Genomic DNA, 20,084 nt, shown 5'->3' with positions numbered 1-20,084 from the left:
TTCGTTTTAGAAAAGAAAAAAAAAATTCCATGAATGGTATTTATTCAAAATTTTTGAAATATTTCAGCAACAAAATTGTCAAAAAAAAAAAAAAACAAACATCAAAATTGCCTTCTATTTTCTCATGGCTTCAGGTATATGTAACTGATAGTGTTAAATGTGATCATAATAAATTGATGGCAGGCCCTTGAATCGAATATTATTTTTGGTGGACTTTGACTCCAGCTTTTTGTGGAGGATGTAATGTTGTTGGATTCATCAAGCCGTGACCATCAACTTCACGGAGACGGTTTGCAGCCGAGTGTGAAGCGGTCGAGATGAGAATCAGCACCCCTAAATCCGAGACTAAAGATGCCGGTCCGATCACGTCATTTCAAAGTATCGGAATCGGCAAAAAAATATCGGGCATGCCTTTTTTTAATATATATATATTTTTAATTGTTTTCTAATTGTATTTAACGTTACAGACAAAATGTCTTACACTCATCCAGAGTCTTTAGTTTTGGCTTAAAGTACGGCTATCAAATTTATCGCGTTAACGGCGGTAATTAATTTTTTAAAAATTAATCATGTTAAAATATTTAACGCAATTAATGCATGCGCTGCACGACCCACTCACACATTGTCGCGATCAATCTATAAAGGCGCCGTTTTACCCATATATAGAGCTAAAAGGCAACGTAAAATGAGTAGAGTGAATTTTGGCAGTCTTTGGAGCCTTTTTTTAATTGGCTAAAGCCTTACAATCCCTCTCTCAACAATTAGAAATATCGTGAGAAGCGATGTGGGGAAGAAAGGTAGTAATTGATCTTTTTCTTAACACCTTATGTTATTTCCCAACGCAGAGAAGATATATCAATTGGTACCACTACGCACAGTCATGGTTGCACTTCCCATCATGCATTTGGGCAGAACAGTTAAATGGCTACAGTATCATTTACTGAAAGCTCAACAAATACACTAGATTGCAATATTTAGTCACAATATACAAAGTCACATTTATCCTTTAAGAATTACAAGTCTTTCTATCTGTGGATCCCTCTCACAGAACGAATGTTAATAATGTAAATGCCATCTTGAGGATTTATTGTCATAATAACAAATACAGTACTTATGTACTGTATGTTGAATGTATATATTCGTCCGAGTTTTATTCATTTTTTTCTTAATGCATTGCCAAAATGTATATGATCGGGAAAAATTATCGGGAATGATTGGAATCGAATCAGGAGCAAAAAAAAAAAAAGCAATCGGATCGGGAAATATCGGGATCGGCAGATACTCAAACTAAAACGATCGGATCGGGAGCAAAAAAACAAGATCAGAACAACCCTATCCGAGACTATGGTCCTCAGTCGGGAAAAGGTGGAATACCCTCTCCGGGTCAGGGATGAGGTCCTTCCCCAAGTGGAGGAGTTCAAGTATCTCAGGGTCTTGTTCATGAAGGACGGAAAAATGTAACGGGAGATAGACAGGTGGATTGGTGCTGGGTCTGCAGTGATACGGACTCTGAATCAGTCTGTCGTGGTGATGAGGGAGCTGAGCCGGAAAGCGGAGCTCCCTATTTACCGGTCGATCTACGTTCCTACCCTCACCTATGGTCATGAGCTGTGGGTCGTGACCGAAAGAACAAGATCCAAAATACAAGCGGCCGAAATTAGTTTCCTCCGTAGGGTGTCCGGGCTCTGCCTTAGAGATAAAGTGACAAGCTCTGTCATCCGGGAGGGGCTCGGAGTGGAGCCGCTGCTCCTCCGAATCGAAAGGAGCCAAATGAGGTGGCTCGGGGATCTGATTAGGATGGCGCCGCCTCCCTGGTGAGGTGTTCCGGGCACGCCCCACGGGGAGAAGGCCGCGGGGCCTACCCAGGACATCCTATGACTCCCGGCTGCCCTGGGAACGCCTTGGGATCCCCAAAGAAGAGCTGGCTGAAGTGGCTGGGGAGAGGGAAGTCTCGGCTTCTCTTCTCAAGCTGCTGTTCCCGTGACCCGACCTTGGATAAGCTTCAGAAAATGGATGTATGTAGGGCTGCAGCTATCGAATATTTTAGTAATCGAGTAATCGACTAAAAATTCTATCGATTAATCTAGTAATCGGATGAAACAAATATATTTTTAGGTGAACAGCAATTATAAATACACATGAGAAAACAAGACATTTCATCTAATCTTGAACCATTTTCAGTTAATCAATGTCTTCATTTTCGATGTATATTGTTGAAAACAGCCAACAATTGCATCTCAGATGTAACTAGAATTTTAAAAAAAAGACTAATTCACTGCTTTCACTCAAAAAACCTTTAGATCTTCTTAAAAAAAAAAATATATATATATATATATATATATATATATATATATATATATATATTACCTAAAAATGCCGTTATGCTTGATAACACACATCACTTAAAAGTTAGGATTTTTTTCCCACGTGTTTCAATTGAATTTCTATTTGTGTCAAGCCATTTTTAAGTTCTAGTTAAGTTTTAAGTTAGTCTAAACAGTAAGGTCTGATAAGATTTTGAGTTTTTGCAGTGTTCAAAATAAATATATGATACACGCTGTATTGGAGCACATTAGGGACCAGTGCTACTTGGTGTTTTATCCAGCAATGACTACCGAGCTAAAATTGATAGTTAGCATTATTGAGTTTTTATTTCACACCCTCATCACTCCACAACGCTATGTTATGTTAAAGCCTGTATTTAAGACACGTTAGCCACGCATCGAAAGTGGTCATAATAAATAGAAACCTAGCCCTTCGCAGGGCTAATGTTACGTGAGCTTGTGACAGTAACGTTATCTTATTTATTAGTGCTTAGCGCTCTTTATTAGCGCTTAGCGCTCTACTGCTTTAAGATGGTGGCTGTTTACTAACGCTGCCCAAACGCGGCCGAGTCTGTCATTTCGCATCTAGTTCAACATACAGGTGATTTCTATGAGACTCACCAGACGCTACCTGCTACCAACGTAGCATCGTGCGGGCTAGTATTTAGCAACGTCGGGGTCGTTTGTAGCGGCTGTCGGCTGCAGTAATTTTTTTTTTTTTTCTGCTTCTTCCTCTACGTACGTGACATCAGCGCGTTGTCCCGCAATAAAAGTAGTCAGAGCAAAACGTGATGCTTAGAGCTGTCAAAATAAACGATTACTCGAGGTGAATAAAATTACTCGGATCAGTTTTTAAACTCGAGTTACTCGAGTTGCTCGAGTATCAGCTGTAGATGTATGTATGGACTTAGTAAGATCAGCAAATAACGTATCACTGCTGTCAAACTATAAATTATACATGTATTACTGATATTTGTTGATACATTACGCACGCACATAAATTATTGCCAGTGCAGAAATGAAAGTGAAGCTTTGGAGTGTAAAGTGCGCTCAGACAGTAGCATGAGAAAGTAATTGGGCCATCCAGAACCAATGGGATATTAACACGCCATTGGGCCTCTCTGACTTCCCACCTCCGCCTTCATAAATGAATCAGGACGTCCCACAGCACCAGGTGATTTAAGGCTAATTAAAGCTTAGCCTTTCCACATCCCCACCTACTTGTACCAGGGATGTCAGGCCATTTTATTCGGCTGCCTGCAAACAACCTTCAAGACATGGACAATAGACTGATAACCAAGACGTTACAGGAACTCACCCGTCGCCTCTGCTCCCCCCGCTTCGTCGGTTTATGCAAATAATCCCGAATAAAAGCGCACCAACCCGGGAGCCTCAGGTACGGGCGACAAGGGAAGGTCACATTGTAGGGGGAAATTATTCTCTTCACAGCATGGTAATGAAAAGTGTTTTACAGAGCAGAGCCCGTCAAGTCTTGTCTCTCGGCACCTGTGCTGCGGCGTTGGCTCGAATGCGGCCCGCCTTGATTTACTCCATCCACAGCGGCACAGACAATGGCTGTGTGGCATGGCCCTGATGAAGCGAAGCACTATATCTAATTGACTGCAAGAGACCGGGGTCATGGTCAGGAGGCGCTTCGAGTGTTTTGTAATATATATTACTATTATATTATGTACTGAAATTATACTGTCTGAATTAGATGTTTTTTGCCTGAAACTAGACTAGGGCTGTAGCTATCGAATATTTTAGTCATCGATTAATCGATGGACTAGTTAGTTCGAATAATCGAGTAATCGGATAAAGAACATGAAAATTAAAATACCTGAGCTGAACCTCAAACGGTATAAACTTTTTTTTTTTTTTTTTTTTTTTAAATGAGGAACTATGTACAACAAAGGAAATATTGGCTAATTTACATAGAAAAAGTCCGCTAGCTTCAATGCTATAAAATTCAAATTTTTTTTTTTTTTTTTTTTTTTTTTTTTTTTTTTTACAATGCTCTTAAAAAATGGTTCAGACACATATTCCCACAAAAAGGCTAAATATACCTATAAACTAAATTATGAATGCATTAAAAAACATTAGCTCAAACAAAAACTTAGCTTACGTTGGTATTAACAGTGAGCAGTTGGAATCAGCCATGTGAAAAGAAGCAGACCAGAGGGCAGTGTAATCAATAAAACTAAATGCAAACACTTTCAAAATAAACGTTAGAACGCCACTTTAATTAAACGAATACTCGAAGCAACAAAATTCAATTCGAATAGTTTTTTTTTCTAATCGAATACTCGAGTTAATCGATTAATCGTTGCAGCACTAAACTAGACAAATATTCTTGTTAATATTTAGATTTCTTGCAGTGTATTTGGCGTCCTGGCTTTGCCTAAAACCCCCTTTCATTTCAGTCCATTTTTACCCACTGTTTAATGCATGAAATAGGTCTAAATGACCTGGTTAAGATTTGACATGTCATGCATATTTCAAGAATCATTTTTGCTGGTCAGTGTGAATCGAGGTGATTTTGACAGCACTGTTGTCTGCAAGACAAAACACCTAAAAATGTTTCTTAAAGAGACAACATATTCATCATTGTGGTGTATGCATTAGGAGTGGGAACCTCTGGGTACGTCTTGATAAGATTTGCGATACAAAGCTCACAGTCATGATTATCTCACGATATGGCGATATAACAATTATGATTACACGGGTCAGGTAATCATTATAATTGAGTTTATCTGTAGTAGATGTCCAATGTATTTTATTTAAGTATACTGTAATGTTAAAATAAATAAATAACTAAAGTATTCTCAATAGAATTAAAATAAATGCAGTCCTTTAGGTAAGCCAAAACCCACAATCAGAAGAAAAATAATTGAAAAATTCTCCACAAAAAGCACGTATGTATGACTCGTATCATGTTTACGTTATACACACTCTCTCTCTCAACACAGACAGTTGCCAGAGAGAAAAAAAACAACATGTGTTTTACCACCACTAGGCACACTAAACACGGACTTAACTCTCGTAGCCTTTAGGAAACGTTCATGACAGTGTTTACTAACGTTTAATTTTGTATAAATTCGAAATCATATTGGAGGTATTGCCTCCTCGGGAGCCACCCTCTGCAAACATGTTTTACATGTCGGTTGGCCCTCCTCCTCTTAGCTGCGGATGTCTGTAACTTTTCTGTAGCCGAAGTATTCCCATACCAGCGATTTGGTTTTCTTCGATGGGGGAAATAGTTCAGGAGTTTTACTTCCTCCAGCCATCGTGTAGCACAGCTGACTCACTGACACTGAGCAACAACCGGTGGGGGAGGGTTGAGCCTTGCAGCTTTACACGAGGGATTTCTCCCTGCATTTTTGGGACAGAGAAAATGGCTAAAACCTTAGGAACGTTAGGAAAATTTTTGAGGTTTTGAAACCATGACGTTTTCATACCACGGTATACCTCGAAACAGGTAATCGGTACATGTCTCTCGATAACCTTTTTGTATTTAAAGTATCACGATATATCACCATTTCGATATTTTCTAACACCCTTAGTATGCATAGCTCATGTCACCTAGTTGAAAGACATTTAAAAGAGAACTTTCCATTTATGAAACAGCTGAAGAATGATTTTGACAGTTAGACTTGGCATGCAAAGGCAAGCCTACTTAGGCCCGGCAAACGTAAATATTTTTGACACAACAATCTCTTAAAGTCCACTTCACAGCTCAGTGAAGGACCTAAATTAGTCTTGGATATTGTTTATTAACTTCTCACAAGGTCAACGATCAACGTGGTGTTACAATCTTTTACATTTGATTAAAGTTTTCATAGACCCTGATCCTCTTAATCACATTTAATTTATTGAAATTAATTAAACACCCTAGAAACCATTTTGCTGCGTCAAAGCAGGTGCTCTGCAAATATTTTTTCTGATGCTGTTTGCGTGAGGACATAGTTAATGACTTAAAGTATGCCAAATAAGTCCGCTACATCAAAGTAGCCATATGTTTTCATGCTGCCATTAATCTCGTTGTGAGTGTTGACTCCGCCTGTCCTGCCCATGCTTGCATTCCTCACGTCCCTTGTAATACCCGCCAGTGACCAGCACCCAGATGGGCTGTCAGCCCGGCCCAGATCAGTAGAAGGGGCCTAGGCACACAACGCAGCTTCACTTGTCAGGCATGTGGTGACAAACTGCAGCGTTCCGGTCACTGACAAATTGTAGTACCAAGACAGTCCTCAGTGGCACTCTCCTCAGGGACTTGTGGCAATCTCTCACAGGGTGACCCACTTTCACAGTTACATTATGCCATTTCTCCAATGCTTAAAAACAAACACAGGCTCCTGCAATCACGTAAATTATTTTCGGTTCTGTTGTCCACTTGAAAAACTCGTTTGGCACGAACCAGTATGGTACTGGTTAGTGCCAAATGAATTATGATGAAAGAGTTGTTACATTTTTCCTCTTTATTCTACATATTAGCTTTTTTTTTTGCCAGCGATGCAAAGAGTAGTGCTACTAATTTCACCAATGAGACGTCGCAACAATAATTACATGACTCCATTACACCCATCGGATGCAAGGTTGATGTTTCATGATCACGCCAGCTTGTTCAATCACATGGGGTCTTTAAAGCACAGTAAAAAATTAAGTATTTGACTTTAGCGCTGCCCTCAACATGACTTGAATGCGCGGATTTTAACATCTCTCCCAGTTTTTTTTTTTTTTTTTTTGGCAATGATTGACCACGGAAAACCGGAGATAGGATCGTTTTGATTTCATAATAGTAACTATGAAGGTACTACAGTATTCACTATTCAAACTAGGAACTATTTTCTCCACTAGAGGGCACTAATGCTGACACGAAGTCTTCATTTTTTTCTCTCTCGCTGGAATTCAATGAATGTTTTTTGATTAATGTGGTTATGTAACGAGTTATTATGCAGTATCATTAAAGCTAGGAGTGGGAACCTCTTGGTACCTCACGATACGGTTTGCGATACAAAACCCACGATATCGATGATCTGACGATATGGCGATACAACGATTATCGATACATTGGTCAGGAAATCATTCTAGGATATTCTAAAAACAACTAATAAACAGAAAAAACAGCCTCTGTTGTGAATTAGAATGAGTTTATGACTAGTAGATGTCCAGTCCATTTGAACTGGGAGGGTGGCAGCTTCTATGGCCATCAGTGGCAGCCAATGCCAGGCAACAGGGTCATTTGGTGACATTTCAGGTCATTACTTGTTGATTTTCAGTCACTTCCTGTTGATTTTGGGGCATTTTATGGGTCACTTTCTTTTGATTTTGGGTTACAGAACAGGAACTGACTCGAGAATGTCCCCGAATGAATACGAAGTGACTCAAACTCAACAGGAAGTGACCTGTAAATGCCCTAAAATGAACAGAAAGTGACCTGTAAATGGCCCTAAATTCGAAAAGAGTGACTGCGAATGTTCTAGTTTCGAGTGAACAAGCGTTCATTCGCCCTTCCTGGTCTTAATGGATTGGGCATCAAGCGCTATCAATGGCAGCTGTACAGTTAATTGAAACACTATTATGTTGGAAGATTTTGGTAGCAACTTGTTGGTTCCTTTTTTTTTTTTTTTTTTTTAAAGACATTGACACCTTTTTAAAGTGATATCTCAATTCTTGCAGGAGCATATCGATAACCTTTTGGGATACAAAGTATCACGATATATCACCATTTCGATATTTTGTCACACCCCTAATTATAACAACAGTTCATATAGATAGGTTTGTGCTGAGAGAAAAAAAAAGACATTGGGAACACTTAAAATAACTATCAGTTTTACCAGGTAATAGATCATTAGTAAACTGTTTATAAATGATTTATTGTTGATTTGTGAAGTATTTAACAGTTTGTTAAGCATTTACAGGATGTTCCAATATGGTTGACCCCATTCTAAATACCCAGGCTAGTTGATGGATCTTAATAAAACAATATACACTTTATGTTGAAGGTCATAAGTTTTACTGGTTAAATATACAAAGAAAAGTACAAATATTTGTTGGTTCTATTGCAGATTTTCATAAATGTGCAACATGAACTCTGCCTGCAAAATGCCTTATCAAAATGGCTTTTCTTTTGAAGTGAACGCCATTTCTTAACCTGAAAAGTTAGAAATGCCAAACGTTACACACAAAAACTTGAAACGTTTCTATACAAACTGTGTTTCAGGTTAAGAACACCCTGTAAATGCTTAACAAACTGTTAACAAATACTTTACAAATCAACAATAAATCATTCATCAACAGTTTACTAATGATCCATTACAGTGCCCTCCATAATTATTGGATTTATAATAATTATGTGTTTTTTAGCTTCTAATAATTTTTTTTTCTCTAAATAATATGGGACCTGAATGGAAAAAAGAGAAAAATCCAACCTTCAATACAAGTGCATTTATTCGGGGGGGGGGGGGGAATCCAACATAAAGAAATAATTATTTGACATCAAATAATGTGTGTCACAATTATTAGCACCCATGGTGTTAATACATTGTACAACCCCCTTTCGCCTACAAAACAGCACCTAATCTTCTCCTATAGTGTTTCACAAGATGGGAAAAGACAGAAAGAGGGATCTTCAGCCATTCCTCTTCTCTCTAAATCATCCAGAGACCTGGGTCCTCTCCTCTTCAGCTCACCCCACAGGTTTTCAATTGGGTTGAGGTCTGGGCCATGGCCATGGGTGGAGCTTGATTTTGTGTCTGGTGAACCATTTCTGTGTAGATTTGGCCATATGTTTAGGGTCATTGTCTTGATGAAAGACCCAGTGACGAGCCATCTTCAGCTTTCGGGCAGAGGGCAACAGATTTTTATTTAAAATGTCCTGGTATTTCAAAGCATTCATTATGCCATGCACCCTAACAAGGCTCCCAGGGCCTTTGGAAGCGAAACAGCCCCACAGCACCACTGACCCACCCCCATACTTCAAAGTGGGTATGAGGTTGAAGTTGAAGCCTGGGACTGTGTCCCAGTTGAAGCCTGGGACCGTGTGCTTTGGTAAGATGAGACCGTGTGCTTTGGTAAGATGAAACCAAGATTGAGCTTTTTGGAACCAAACACTCCAAGTGGGTCTGGCGTGCCACGAAAGATGCGCATCCTGAAAAGCACCTCATACCCACTGTGAAGTATGGGGGTTGGTCAGTGATGCTGTGGTTCTGTTTCGCTTCCAAAGGCCCTGGGAACCTAGTTAGGGTGCATGGCATCATGGATGCTTTGAAATACCAGGACATTTTAAATCAAAATCTGTTGCCCTCTGCCCGAAAGTTGAAGATGGGTCGTCACTGGGGCTTTCAGCAAGACAATGACCCTAAACATATGGCCAAATCTACACAGAAATGGTTCACCAGACACAAAATCAAGCTCCTCCCATGGCCATCTCAGTCTCCAGACTTTATGTGGGATTTTTTCCCCACTGAGTAAATGCACTTGTATTAAAGGTTGGATTTTTCTCTTTTTTTTCCCCATTAAGGTCCCATATTATTTAGGAAAAAAATTCTTAGACGCTAAAAAACACATAATTAATATAAATCCAATAATTATGGAGGGCACTGTAACTAGTAAAACGGATAGTTATTATGAAGTGTTACCAAAACATCGTTTAAAAAAAGGACTTCACTGCTGTTGGCATCGTTAAATTTGCCTTAAACAGAACAGCGCTGTCATTGCACTTCAGCACACTTGATTTACAGTGTAATGTCTTTTCTGTCAAAATTGGCTAAGGAAGTGTAACGTACAGGCACTAGAAACAGCTTTCATGTTATAGCTTCAGGCTAGAATCTAACGTGACAAGGTCTTTTCTTGCATAATTGGCTTGTCCCAGAGTAAGAAGCTCCTTCCCGTTGGGAGTGCGGCGGATTGAATTAGTCGAAAGTGTCTCCCATCTCAGCCCCCCCTTCCCCCCAACTACCCCATGTGAGGTTAAATCTACAGTAGGCGAGCAAATAGTTCACCGTAACAAAGACGTTGTGTCGTGAATGCGTAATGAAGCGGGAGGGGCACGGTTGCCATTGCGTTGAAGCGGCGCGCCACTGCATTAAGTAGTTGAAGATGACTGCAAGCAATGCAGGTGCAATAGGAGCGCGAGGGAGAGGGAGACAGAAAGCGCTGTGCTGCACTGTTCATCACTGCTGCAGTACAGCAGCTACATGTCCACGCGGAGATACCTCGTGCCGGCCCCTCAAGTGCCCGTGCTGATGAGGCAAAAGCCCACCATCCTGATTACCTCGGCAAACATGTCATCCTTGAATTGTTTTTTCTTTTCTTCATTGATTATCCTGAGTGTGCCACCCCCTCATTGCCCATGTGTTCCCTCAATACAGACCCTCGATGATAAACACTCTAAACTCCGGTCATATCAAAGAGTAAAAGAATGAAGAAGAGATGCTTGCTTTCGTCGCAGTTGAAAGATTTGCCCTGTGTGAATCTTGGGCATTAATCAAGGTCGCAAGTGTTCCTGTCTTGACCACTTTAATGCTTTTTGAAGGTACAGCGTGTCCTGAACTACAAATGAGATCAGTGAGATCAGACCAGTCCTTTATTTTATTTATTTTTTTATTTAAAATTGAATACGTTCATTGGGAAAAGAATGCATATGCATCCCTTCAATTTGTACAGTAACAACCACTCTCTCCATTAATGATGAGTGCCATTTAATTTAGTGTTTGTTCATTTTTTTTTGCAGATTCAAACACAAAAGTCTGGTGCTCTAGAGATAATGGCTTCAAACCGCAACGTATTGCAATGCAATTGTCCTATTTGTATTTTTACTGTCATTGTTTTTATTTATAACATGACATTGAAGCGTCCTCAGGCTCTTCCTTCATTTTGTACGGTTTTGCAGTGTGCACCCACCCTCCAAATGACCTTCAGTGGAGCAGAAACAATTGCCTCCCTTTTATACCACATCAGGGCACTTAAGTTAAACAACAGCATGTATAAACAATATTGTTTTTGCCTCCCGATGAGAGACACTTCGGTGGTTCACAAAGTGACAAATGACGTCCCCCTCTTCTCTTGGAGGGAAAGTGGATAACTGTCTGGATCTTCGTTTCGTTGAAAAATAAAATGTTTTGAACAAACACAGAGGTTTCTCTGTTTACAATAGTTTTTTCTTAAGTCACTGTTACCAGAACGTAGTATCTGAACTAGGGCTGTCAAACGATTAAAATTTTTAATCGAGTTAATTACGGCTTAAAAATTAATTAATCGTGATTAATCGCAATTAATCGCAATTCAAACCATCTATGAAATATGCCATATTTTTCTGTAAATTATTGTTGGAATGGAAATATAAGACACAAGATGGATATAAACATTCAACATACGGTACATAAGGACTATTTGTTTATTATAACAATAAATCAACAAGATGGCATTAACATTATTAACATTCTGTTAAAGCGATCCATGGATAGAAAGACTTGTAGTTCTTAAAAGAAAATTGTTAGTACAAGTTATAGAAATTTTATATTAAAACCCCTCTTAATGTTTTCGTCTTAATAAAATTTGTAAAATTTTCAATCAAAAAATAAACTAGTAGCCCGCCATTGTTGATGTCAATAATTACTTACACAATGCTCATGGATGCTGAAGCCTATAAAATCAGTCGCACCCAAGCGCCAGCAGAGGGCGGCAAAACTCCATAAAACACAACAAGTGAGCGTTTCACTGTGTACTGTCATTCAAATCTCTCTGAGCGGGGCATCTGCGTTAATTGTGTCAAATATTTTAACGTGATTAATTTAAAAAATTAATGCCCGTTAACGCGATAATTTTGACAGCCCTAATCTGAACCTTTTGGAATTTGTCACATTACTGCATAAAATCCCCATCAAATGTGATCTGATCTTTTTCAAAATCACACAGATGAAAAAACTGTTTTATCTAAAGTCATCCAAACATTTATAGGTTTTCATATTTTAATGAGGATAGCATGCAAACAATGACAGAATGACAGCAATAATTTCAACCAGATTCTTCCTGTAGCTGCAGATCAGCCAGGCACATCAATCTGGACTAATCTTGTCCCATTGTTCTCTACAAAACTGCCAGAAACCTTGGATGTCTGACATGAATCACGGTCTTAGGGTCATGCCTCAGCATCTCAATGGAGTTCAAGTCTGGACTTTGACTTGGCCACTCCAGAACGTGTATTTTGTTCTTCTGAAACCATTATAAAGTTGATTTATTTCTGTGTTTTTGGTCATTGTTTTGTTGCAGCATCCAACCTTTTTTTAGCTTCAACTGTCTAACAGACAGCCTCAGGTTTTCCGGCAAAACATCCTGATAAACTTTTAATTCTTCCATTAATGATTGCAAGTTGTCCAGGCTCTGAGGTAGCAAAACAGCCCCAAATCATTATGCGCCCTCCAACAAGCTTCACGGTGGGGATGAGGTGTTGATGTTTGTGAGCTGTTCCATTTTTTTTCTCCACACATGACGTTGTGTGTTACTCCCAAACAATTCAACTTTGGTTTCATCAGTCCACAAAATACTTTGCCAAAACTTCTGTAGAGTGTCCAAGTGCCTTTTTGCGAACATTAAACGAGCAACAATGTTTTTTTTAAGACAGCAGTGGCTTCCTCTCTGGATTCCTCCCATGAATATCATTCTTGGCCATAGTTTTACATATAGTTGATGTGTGCACAGAAATATTGGACTGTGCCAGTGATTTCTGTAAGTCATTAGCAGACACTCTAGGGTTCTTTTTACCTCTCTGAGTATCCTGCGCTGAACTCCTGGTGTCATCTTTGGTGAACGGCCACTCTTTGGGAGAGACGCAACAGTACCAAAGTCACTCCATTTGTAGGCAACTTCTCTGACTGTCCATTGATGAACATCCAGACTTTTAGAGATGGTTTTGCATCCTTTCCCAGATTTATACAAATCAACAATCCTTTATCGCAGGTCTTACGGCAGGTCATTTGACTGAGCCATGATGCACATCAGACAAGTCTTCTCAAGACAATTATTACCAGGTGTGTGTTTTATAGTGGGCAGGTCAGCTTTAAACCACTCTTCAGTGATTGGGCACACATCTGACTAAAAATGTTTGGTAAAAATTGGTTTCAATTGGTTTTTAAGTCTCCTTAGGCAGAGAGTTCACTTACTTATTTTTCCCCCTTCTGTCATTATTTGCATGCTATCCTCATTAAAATATGAAAACCTATAAATGTTTCAGTGGTTTTAGTTAAAGCAGACACTATTTTCATCTGTGTGATTTTGACAAAGATCAGATCACATTTGATGGTGATTTTATACAGAAATGTGAGAAATTCCTAAAGGTTCTGATCCTTTTTCATACAACTGTAAATCGAACGGTGATATACAGTGCCCTCCATAATTATTGCCACCCCTGAAAAAGATGTGTTTTTTAGCTTCTAATAATTTTTTTAAATTTAAATAATATAATATGGGACCTTAATGGGGAAAAAAGAGAAAAATCCAACCTTCAATACAAGTGCATTCATTTAGTGGGGAAAAAATCCAACATAAACAAAAAATTATTTGACATCAAATAATGTGTGTCACAATTATTAGCACCCCCTGGTGTTAATACTTTGTACAACCCCCTTTTGCCAACAAAACAAGGTCTGGGGACTGAGATGGCCATGGGAGGAGCTTGATTTTTTGTCTGGTGAACCATTTCTGTGCAGATTTGGCCATATGTTTAGGGTCATTGTCTTGCTGAAAGACCCAGTGACGGACCATCTTCAGCTTTCGGGCAAAGGGCAACAGATTTTGATTTAAAATGTCCTAGTATTTCAAAGCATTCATGATGCCATGCACCCTAACAAGGTTCCCAGGGCCTTTGGAAGCGAAACAGCCCCACAGCATCACTGACCCACTCCCATACTTCACAGTGGGTATGAGGTGCTTTTCAGCATGCGCATCTTTCGTGGCACGCCAGACCCACTTAGTGTTTGTTGCCAGAAAGCTCAATCTTTGTCTCACACAAAGATACACACGGTCCCAGTTGAAGCCTGGGACCGTGGGCTTTGGTCAGATGATTACTCTAAGTGGGTGTGGCGTGCCACGAAAGATGCAACCTTGATTTCTAGCAGCAGTAAAAGTCATTTTTCTCTGAACCGTTATCAAATCTAGCCATTAAATGACTATGACTTACACTGATATCGGTTTAAAATATCAATGAAATGCTTTAATGATATTGTGAGCTGCCATTTCCAACGGAAGTGAACATAAGCGACTCATAAATGCGTTCATTGAAAGAAGCAGGCAACACAGATCTGCTGAAACATTGTAAAACATTAAACATAAGCATCCAGTGACGGTTGTGGAAACAGATTTATGTTTTCTGGGCTAAATCTATCATTTTGCTGCGCAGTTTTATGAAATACTTCGCCCGGAAAACAGTTTTTTTATTATGGAAATGTGACAGTTGTCATCAGACAGCCGTGATTAATCACTGCGCGAATTGTAAATAACGGTGCTTGTGGGAGAGCCACTCATCCTTTAAGTTGATTAAATGTGGCTTTAGCCATATATGGAAATTATATGTGGTGTAAATGGATCACACTGTGTATCAAATTTTCAAACTTGTTTACAACAGATCCCCCGCCGTGTGATATTTAGACACAACTGGATTAATTTTAACATTTCCTGTTGCTAATTGGGACCTTTTACCCAATTGATTATTTCGCCTTGTACTCACTGGTCTCTTCACCGCGACTGTTTTTTCCCTCCACCCCCTCTCCTTTCTGCAGCGCAATGCGAGTGTTGCTTTCTAAACTGCCCAGGCCTTGGATCGTAGATGAGAAGAAGGATGACGGCTACACGGCGCTACATTTGGCGGCTCTCAACAACCATGTGGAGGTGGCGGAGCTGTTAGTTCATCAGGTAACAACACGAAAGCGAGTGGGCCGGCCATTCACTTATTTAAATGCCTGGCGACAGATGCAACTGCACTCCTTGCAGCCAGTCAAGCTGTAGTGAAGCTGCTGCAATTTTTTTTTATTGAATCCATACGGTTTGCGGGCCCTCTGGGGGGTGTTCTTCAGGGCCGTGTACCCTCCCCCCCACGCAATCATAGCGTCACGGTCTCCTTCCCATACTCGTTTGAATTCCCCTTAGATGTACAGGAGTTTGCCGCAAAAGTCACCTGACTAAGCAGCAACTTGGGTTATTTAGGATAAGGTGCACAGCAGAAATATAGCTGCAATGTTCCGTACATGCACTTGGAATACCTCACCCCCCTCCCCATAATTCTCTGCAACGGGCTGATTCGCAGCGATGCTTCACCCTTCTTGCGCTTCTGGGGGTTGCACTGCAGATTCCCCCCATCAGCTACCCAGCCAGTCTTATTTCTCGCAGAATTAATTAGCTAACCGATCGCAATGATTAGCTCCCCTGCACATCTTCTCAGCTGAGGAGTTTGCAATTTTGGGAGTAATCACACGTTTTGTTGTTGTTTAGATGAAAACATTTTTTTTTTTTTACCAAGGCCACATGCCCTTCTCTTGACAGACAAGGTTAAAAAAACAGAAGGTTGTGTTATGGTACATGGAGCCTCCATGTTTTGACCATTTTTCATCATTCAGGCAATAATGTTTTGTATCTGAAAATGCAACCTTCAAACATTTAATGAAAAATAAATATGCCTCAATAGTCAAAAAGCAATCTTGCATGACATTACGCAAATCTCATAAGACGTAAAACCAGCGGTTCTTAACCTTGCTATAGGTAACAAACCCCACGGGTTTAACATGTGAATTCACCGAACCCTTTGGAATTCAATCAAAAAGCTATATATATTTTTTTCAAATTCAAAACTGATATAGCTAACCTAGCGAGCTAAAATCTAAGTGAAATCCTGTTCAAATTGACCACAAACTATTTTGCCTTTTGCTGTTGATTTTCCCATTGGAAAATGATTTGAAACTCTTTTGATTTTGCACTGTTCCTTTTAGAGCTGAAACGAATACTCGAGCAACTCGAGTTTAAAAACTGATCCGAGTAATTTTATTCACCTCGAGAAATCATTTAATTTTGACAGCTCTAAGCATCACGTTTTGCCCGGACTACTTTTAATGCGGGACAACGCGCTGATGCCACGTGCGTAGAGGAAGAAGCAATTAAAAAAAAAAAAAAAAACGACGCTACAAACGACACTGACGTTGCTGAAAACTAGACCGCATGATGCTACGGTGATAGCAGGTAGCGTCTGATGCGTCTCATGGAGATCACATTTATGTTGAACTAGATGCGAAATGACAGAGTCAGCGGTGTTAGTAAGCAGCCGCCATCTTAAAGCAGTAGACTTCTAAGCGCTAATAAATAAGTTTAACGTTACTGTCACTCGCTCACGTAACGTTAGTCCTGCGGAGGGCGAGGTTTCTATTATGACTAAGGTTGTTCCGATCATGTTTTTTTGCTCCCGATCCGATCCCGATCCTTTTAGAGTATCTGCCGATCCCGATATTTCCCGATCCGATTGCTTTTTTTTTTTTTGTTGCTCCCGATTCAATTCCAATCATTCCCGATAATTTTTCCCGATCATATACATTTTGGCAATGCATTAAGAAAAAAATGAATAAAACTCGTACGAATATTTACATTCAACATACGTACATAAGTACATACATACATAAGTACTGTATTTGTTTATTATGACAATAAATCCTCAAGATGGCATTTACATTATTAACATTCTTTCTGTGAGAGGGATCTACGGATAGAAAGACTTGTGACTTCGTATATTGTGACTAAATATTGCCATCTAGTGTATTTGTTGAGCTTTCAGTAAATGATACTGTAGCCATGCCCAAATGCATGATTTGTGGATATAACACGCCTTTAGCAACCATGACTGTGCGTAGTGCTACCAATTGATATATCTTCTCTGCGTTGGGAAATGATTTAGGGTGTTAAGAAAAAGATCAATTGCTACCTTGCTTCCCCACATTGCCTCCCACGATATTTATAATCGTAGGGAGAGGGATTGTAAGGCTTTAGCCAATTAAAAAAAGGCTCTTAAGGCTGCCAAGATTCACTTTACTCATTATACGCTGCCTTTTAGCCCTCTATATAGGTAAAACGGCGCTTTTATAGATTAAGCGCGACAATGCGTGAGTGGGTCTTGCAGCGCATACATTAATTGCATTAAATATTTTAACGTGATACATTTTTTTAAAAACTAATTACCGCTGCTATCGGGATAAATTTGATAACCCTACCTTAAGCCTAAACTAAAGACTCTGGATGAGTATAACATATTATGTCTGTAACGTTAAATACAATTAGAAAATGATTTAATTCTAAAATATATATATATATATATATATATATATATATATATATATATATATATATATATATATTAAAAAAAGGCATGTCCGACATTTTTTTTGCCGATTCCGATACTTTGAAAATGACGTGATCGGACCCGATCGATCGGGACATCTCTAATTATGACCACTGTCAATGAGTGGCTAACGTGTCTTACAGAAGGCTTTATTTAATCTGTGAAAACATAGCGCTACAGAGTGTTGAGGGTGTAAAATAAAAACTACATAATGCTAACTGTCAAGTTTAGCTCAGTAGTCATTGCTGGATAAAACACCAAGTAACACTGGTCCCTAATGTGCTCTAATACAGCAAGTATCATATACTTATTTTGAACACTGCAAAAACTCAAAATCCTATCAGGACTTACAGTTTAGACTAATTTAAAACTTAACTAGAACTTAAAAATAGCTTGACACAAATAGAAATTCAATTGAAACACATGGGAAAAACACCTAACTTTTAAGTGATGTGTGTTATCAAGCATAATGGCATTTTTAGGTAAGAAATAAGATCTAAAAAATTTTTGAGTGAAAGCAGTGAATTAGTCTTTTTTTTTATTCTAGTTACATCTGAGATGCAATTGACTGACTGGCACTGACTGGCGGCCGCTGGGTTGCTATAGGTGACAAACACGGCAGTAATTGTGGCCAACCACTAGATGGTGACCTACACAAATGTTTACTCGATTTAGTCTAGAGTAGACAGGGATATTGATGCGTCAAGAGCCACAGGCCAGATTGCGGTCGTCAACAAATAATTTATTATTTCTATGCGGCCCGGCAGCAAATGCGCCACTGACAGGTACCGGTCCACTGCCCGCTTGTTGGGGATCACTGGTGTAGACTACAGGACTATACTTTTGCCTGATTTTAGAGTCATGGTTTTCCTTATAAAGCAATCGCAACCCACATACGTTATTTGTGCGAGAAAACCTGAAAGGGAAACGCGACTGAAAAGAAAGTGCAGCTGGCTTGACCGTAAAAGTGGAAAACGTGGCTCACTTCAGAGAGCAAGCAGACAATAATAACATAGGGATTGCGTAAGGGTTTATAGAACACACACACACACACACAAAAAACACGCGATCGCGAAAAGGGAGACACAAAAAGGGTCCGTGACAGTAGGTCGGGATCAAAAACCCCGAAGGAAAACCGCAGTGAAAGGCAGACAAATGGGGGGAAAAAAACAAGGCAATGATGCAGCTAGGAACGAAGTGATATACAAACTGTCAAATGGCAGCAAGTCAATATCTCGGCAAGCCGCCTAGGATCGGTTTAAAGACACTACTGATGAATAGGAAATGCATATGCAATAACATATTATAGTAAAAGAGAACAATTGTAGCTTATAAGAGCCTACAAATCTTTAAGTCAGAGGTTTCCTTTCATGGTGCAGGCACAATTAAGGGTTTAAGGTTTAAATCTTGGCTTAGGCCCTCCTAATGGCAGAATTTGAGGGTTATCTGCAGGTGCTCAAATTTCTTCTAACGTTCCAGTACGTGATATGTTTATTCTGAACACTAAATTGCCTAGAAGTGTAAATGTGAGTGAGTGGTTGTCTATACTTGACATGTAATTCACAAGGGGTTTATCTTCCAACATTCCAAAATCATATGTGATAGATTTATTCTGAAATTGGCTAGATGTGTGAATGGTTGTCTGTATTTGACGTGCGACTGAATTGGGGTTTACCCGCAACCTAATAAGGACAAGTGCTTCAGCCGAGAAATGAAAGTGTATTCATGAGCATACAGCCAGAACTTAACTCTTTCAGTGCCAGTGACGATGATAGACATCAAATCATTTGGCACTTTTCATCCTCCTGACGTCAATTTAAATTAGTTTGCCACTAGCAGACATCCAATCCATTTGTATTCTACCCTAGGTTTTTTATTTTGGCATTAAAATATCTTGTTAGTATAGCTGTAGTGCTATTTAACACTGGTGTTTTATTTATGAATAATTTTCATATCTTTCTGCTTTATGTAATAACGAATTAGTTTTGTTCTGTTTTTTAAACTATTCTTTGCTGTTTCCCAGGGCAACGCCAGCTTGGACATCCAGAATGTGAACCAACAGACAGCCTTACACCTGGCAGTAGAGCGTCAGCACACTCAGATTGTCAGAGTAAGGCACCCTTGTTCTTTTTCGTCATGTGTTATGTCAAACATAGATTTCAGTTATGCTCTGTCAGGACAAACTGGTCTTTTTATATTGAGTTTACAAGGCTGCCATCTTGTGGACTCAATAAAAAAAGGGACATTTTGAAGTACAATCATCACAATTGTGAAACTCAACGGTGCCAGCAGGGACACATAAAATCCACTTTATGGCATTTACGATGTACCGTAAAAACAAAAGACGGCCACTGAAAGTTTCTTTTCTTCTTTGTCATGTTTGCACG

At 39.4% G+C, this 20,084-nt stretch overlaps 1 protein-coding gene across 6 annotated transcripts in view; it reads left to right on the top strand.

The window, feature by feature from the left end:
• Positions 1–20,084, top strand: part of mib1 (MIB E3 ubiquitin protein ligase 1) — a 127,574-nt gene that overhangs the window by 82,873 nt on the left and 24,617 nt on the right. For all 6 annotated transcript variants that reach the window (XM_057856692.1, XM_057856694.1, XM_057856691.1 and 3 more), the window contains exons 13-14: positions 15,101–15,233; positions 19,721–19,807. In XM_057856692.1, coding sequence (XP_057712675.1) covers positions 15,101–15,233; positions 19,721–19,807 — 220 coding nt within the window. The remainder of the gene's footprint in view (positions 1–15,100; positions 15,234–19,720; positions 19,808–20,084) is intronic.

The sequence above is a fragment of the Corythoichthys intestinalis genome, chromosome 14 (genome assembly GCF_030265065.1).
Source record: "Corythoichthys intestinalis isolate RoL2023-P3 chromosome 14, ASM3026506v1, whole genome shotgun sequence".
Taxonomy (NCBI): Eukaryota; Metazoa; Chordata; class Actinopteri; order Syngnathiformes; family Syngnathidae; genus Corythoichthys; species Corythoichthys intestinalis.
This window is presented reverse-complemented; position numbering and strand designations above follow the sequence as displayed.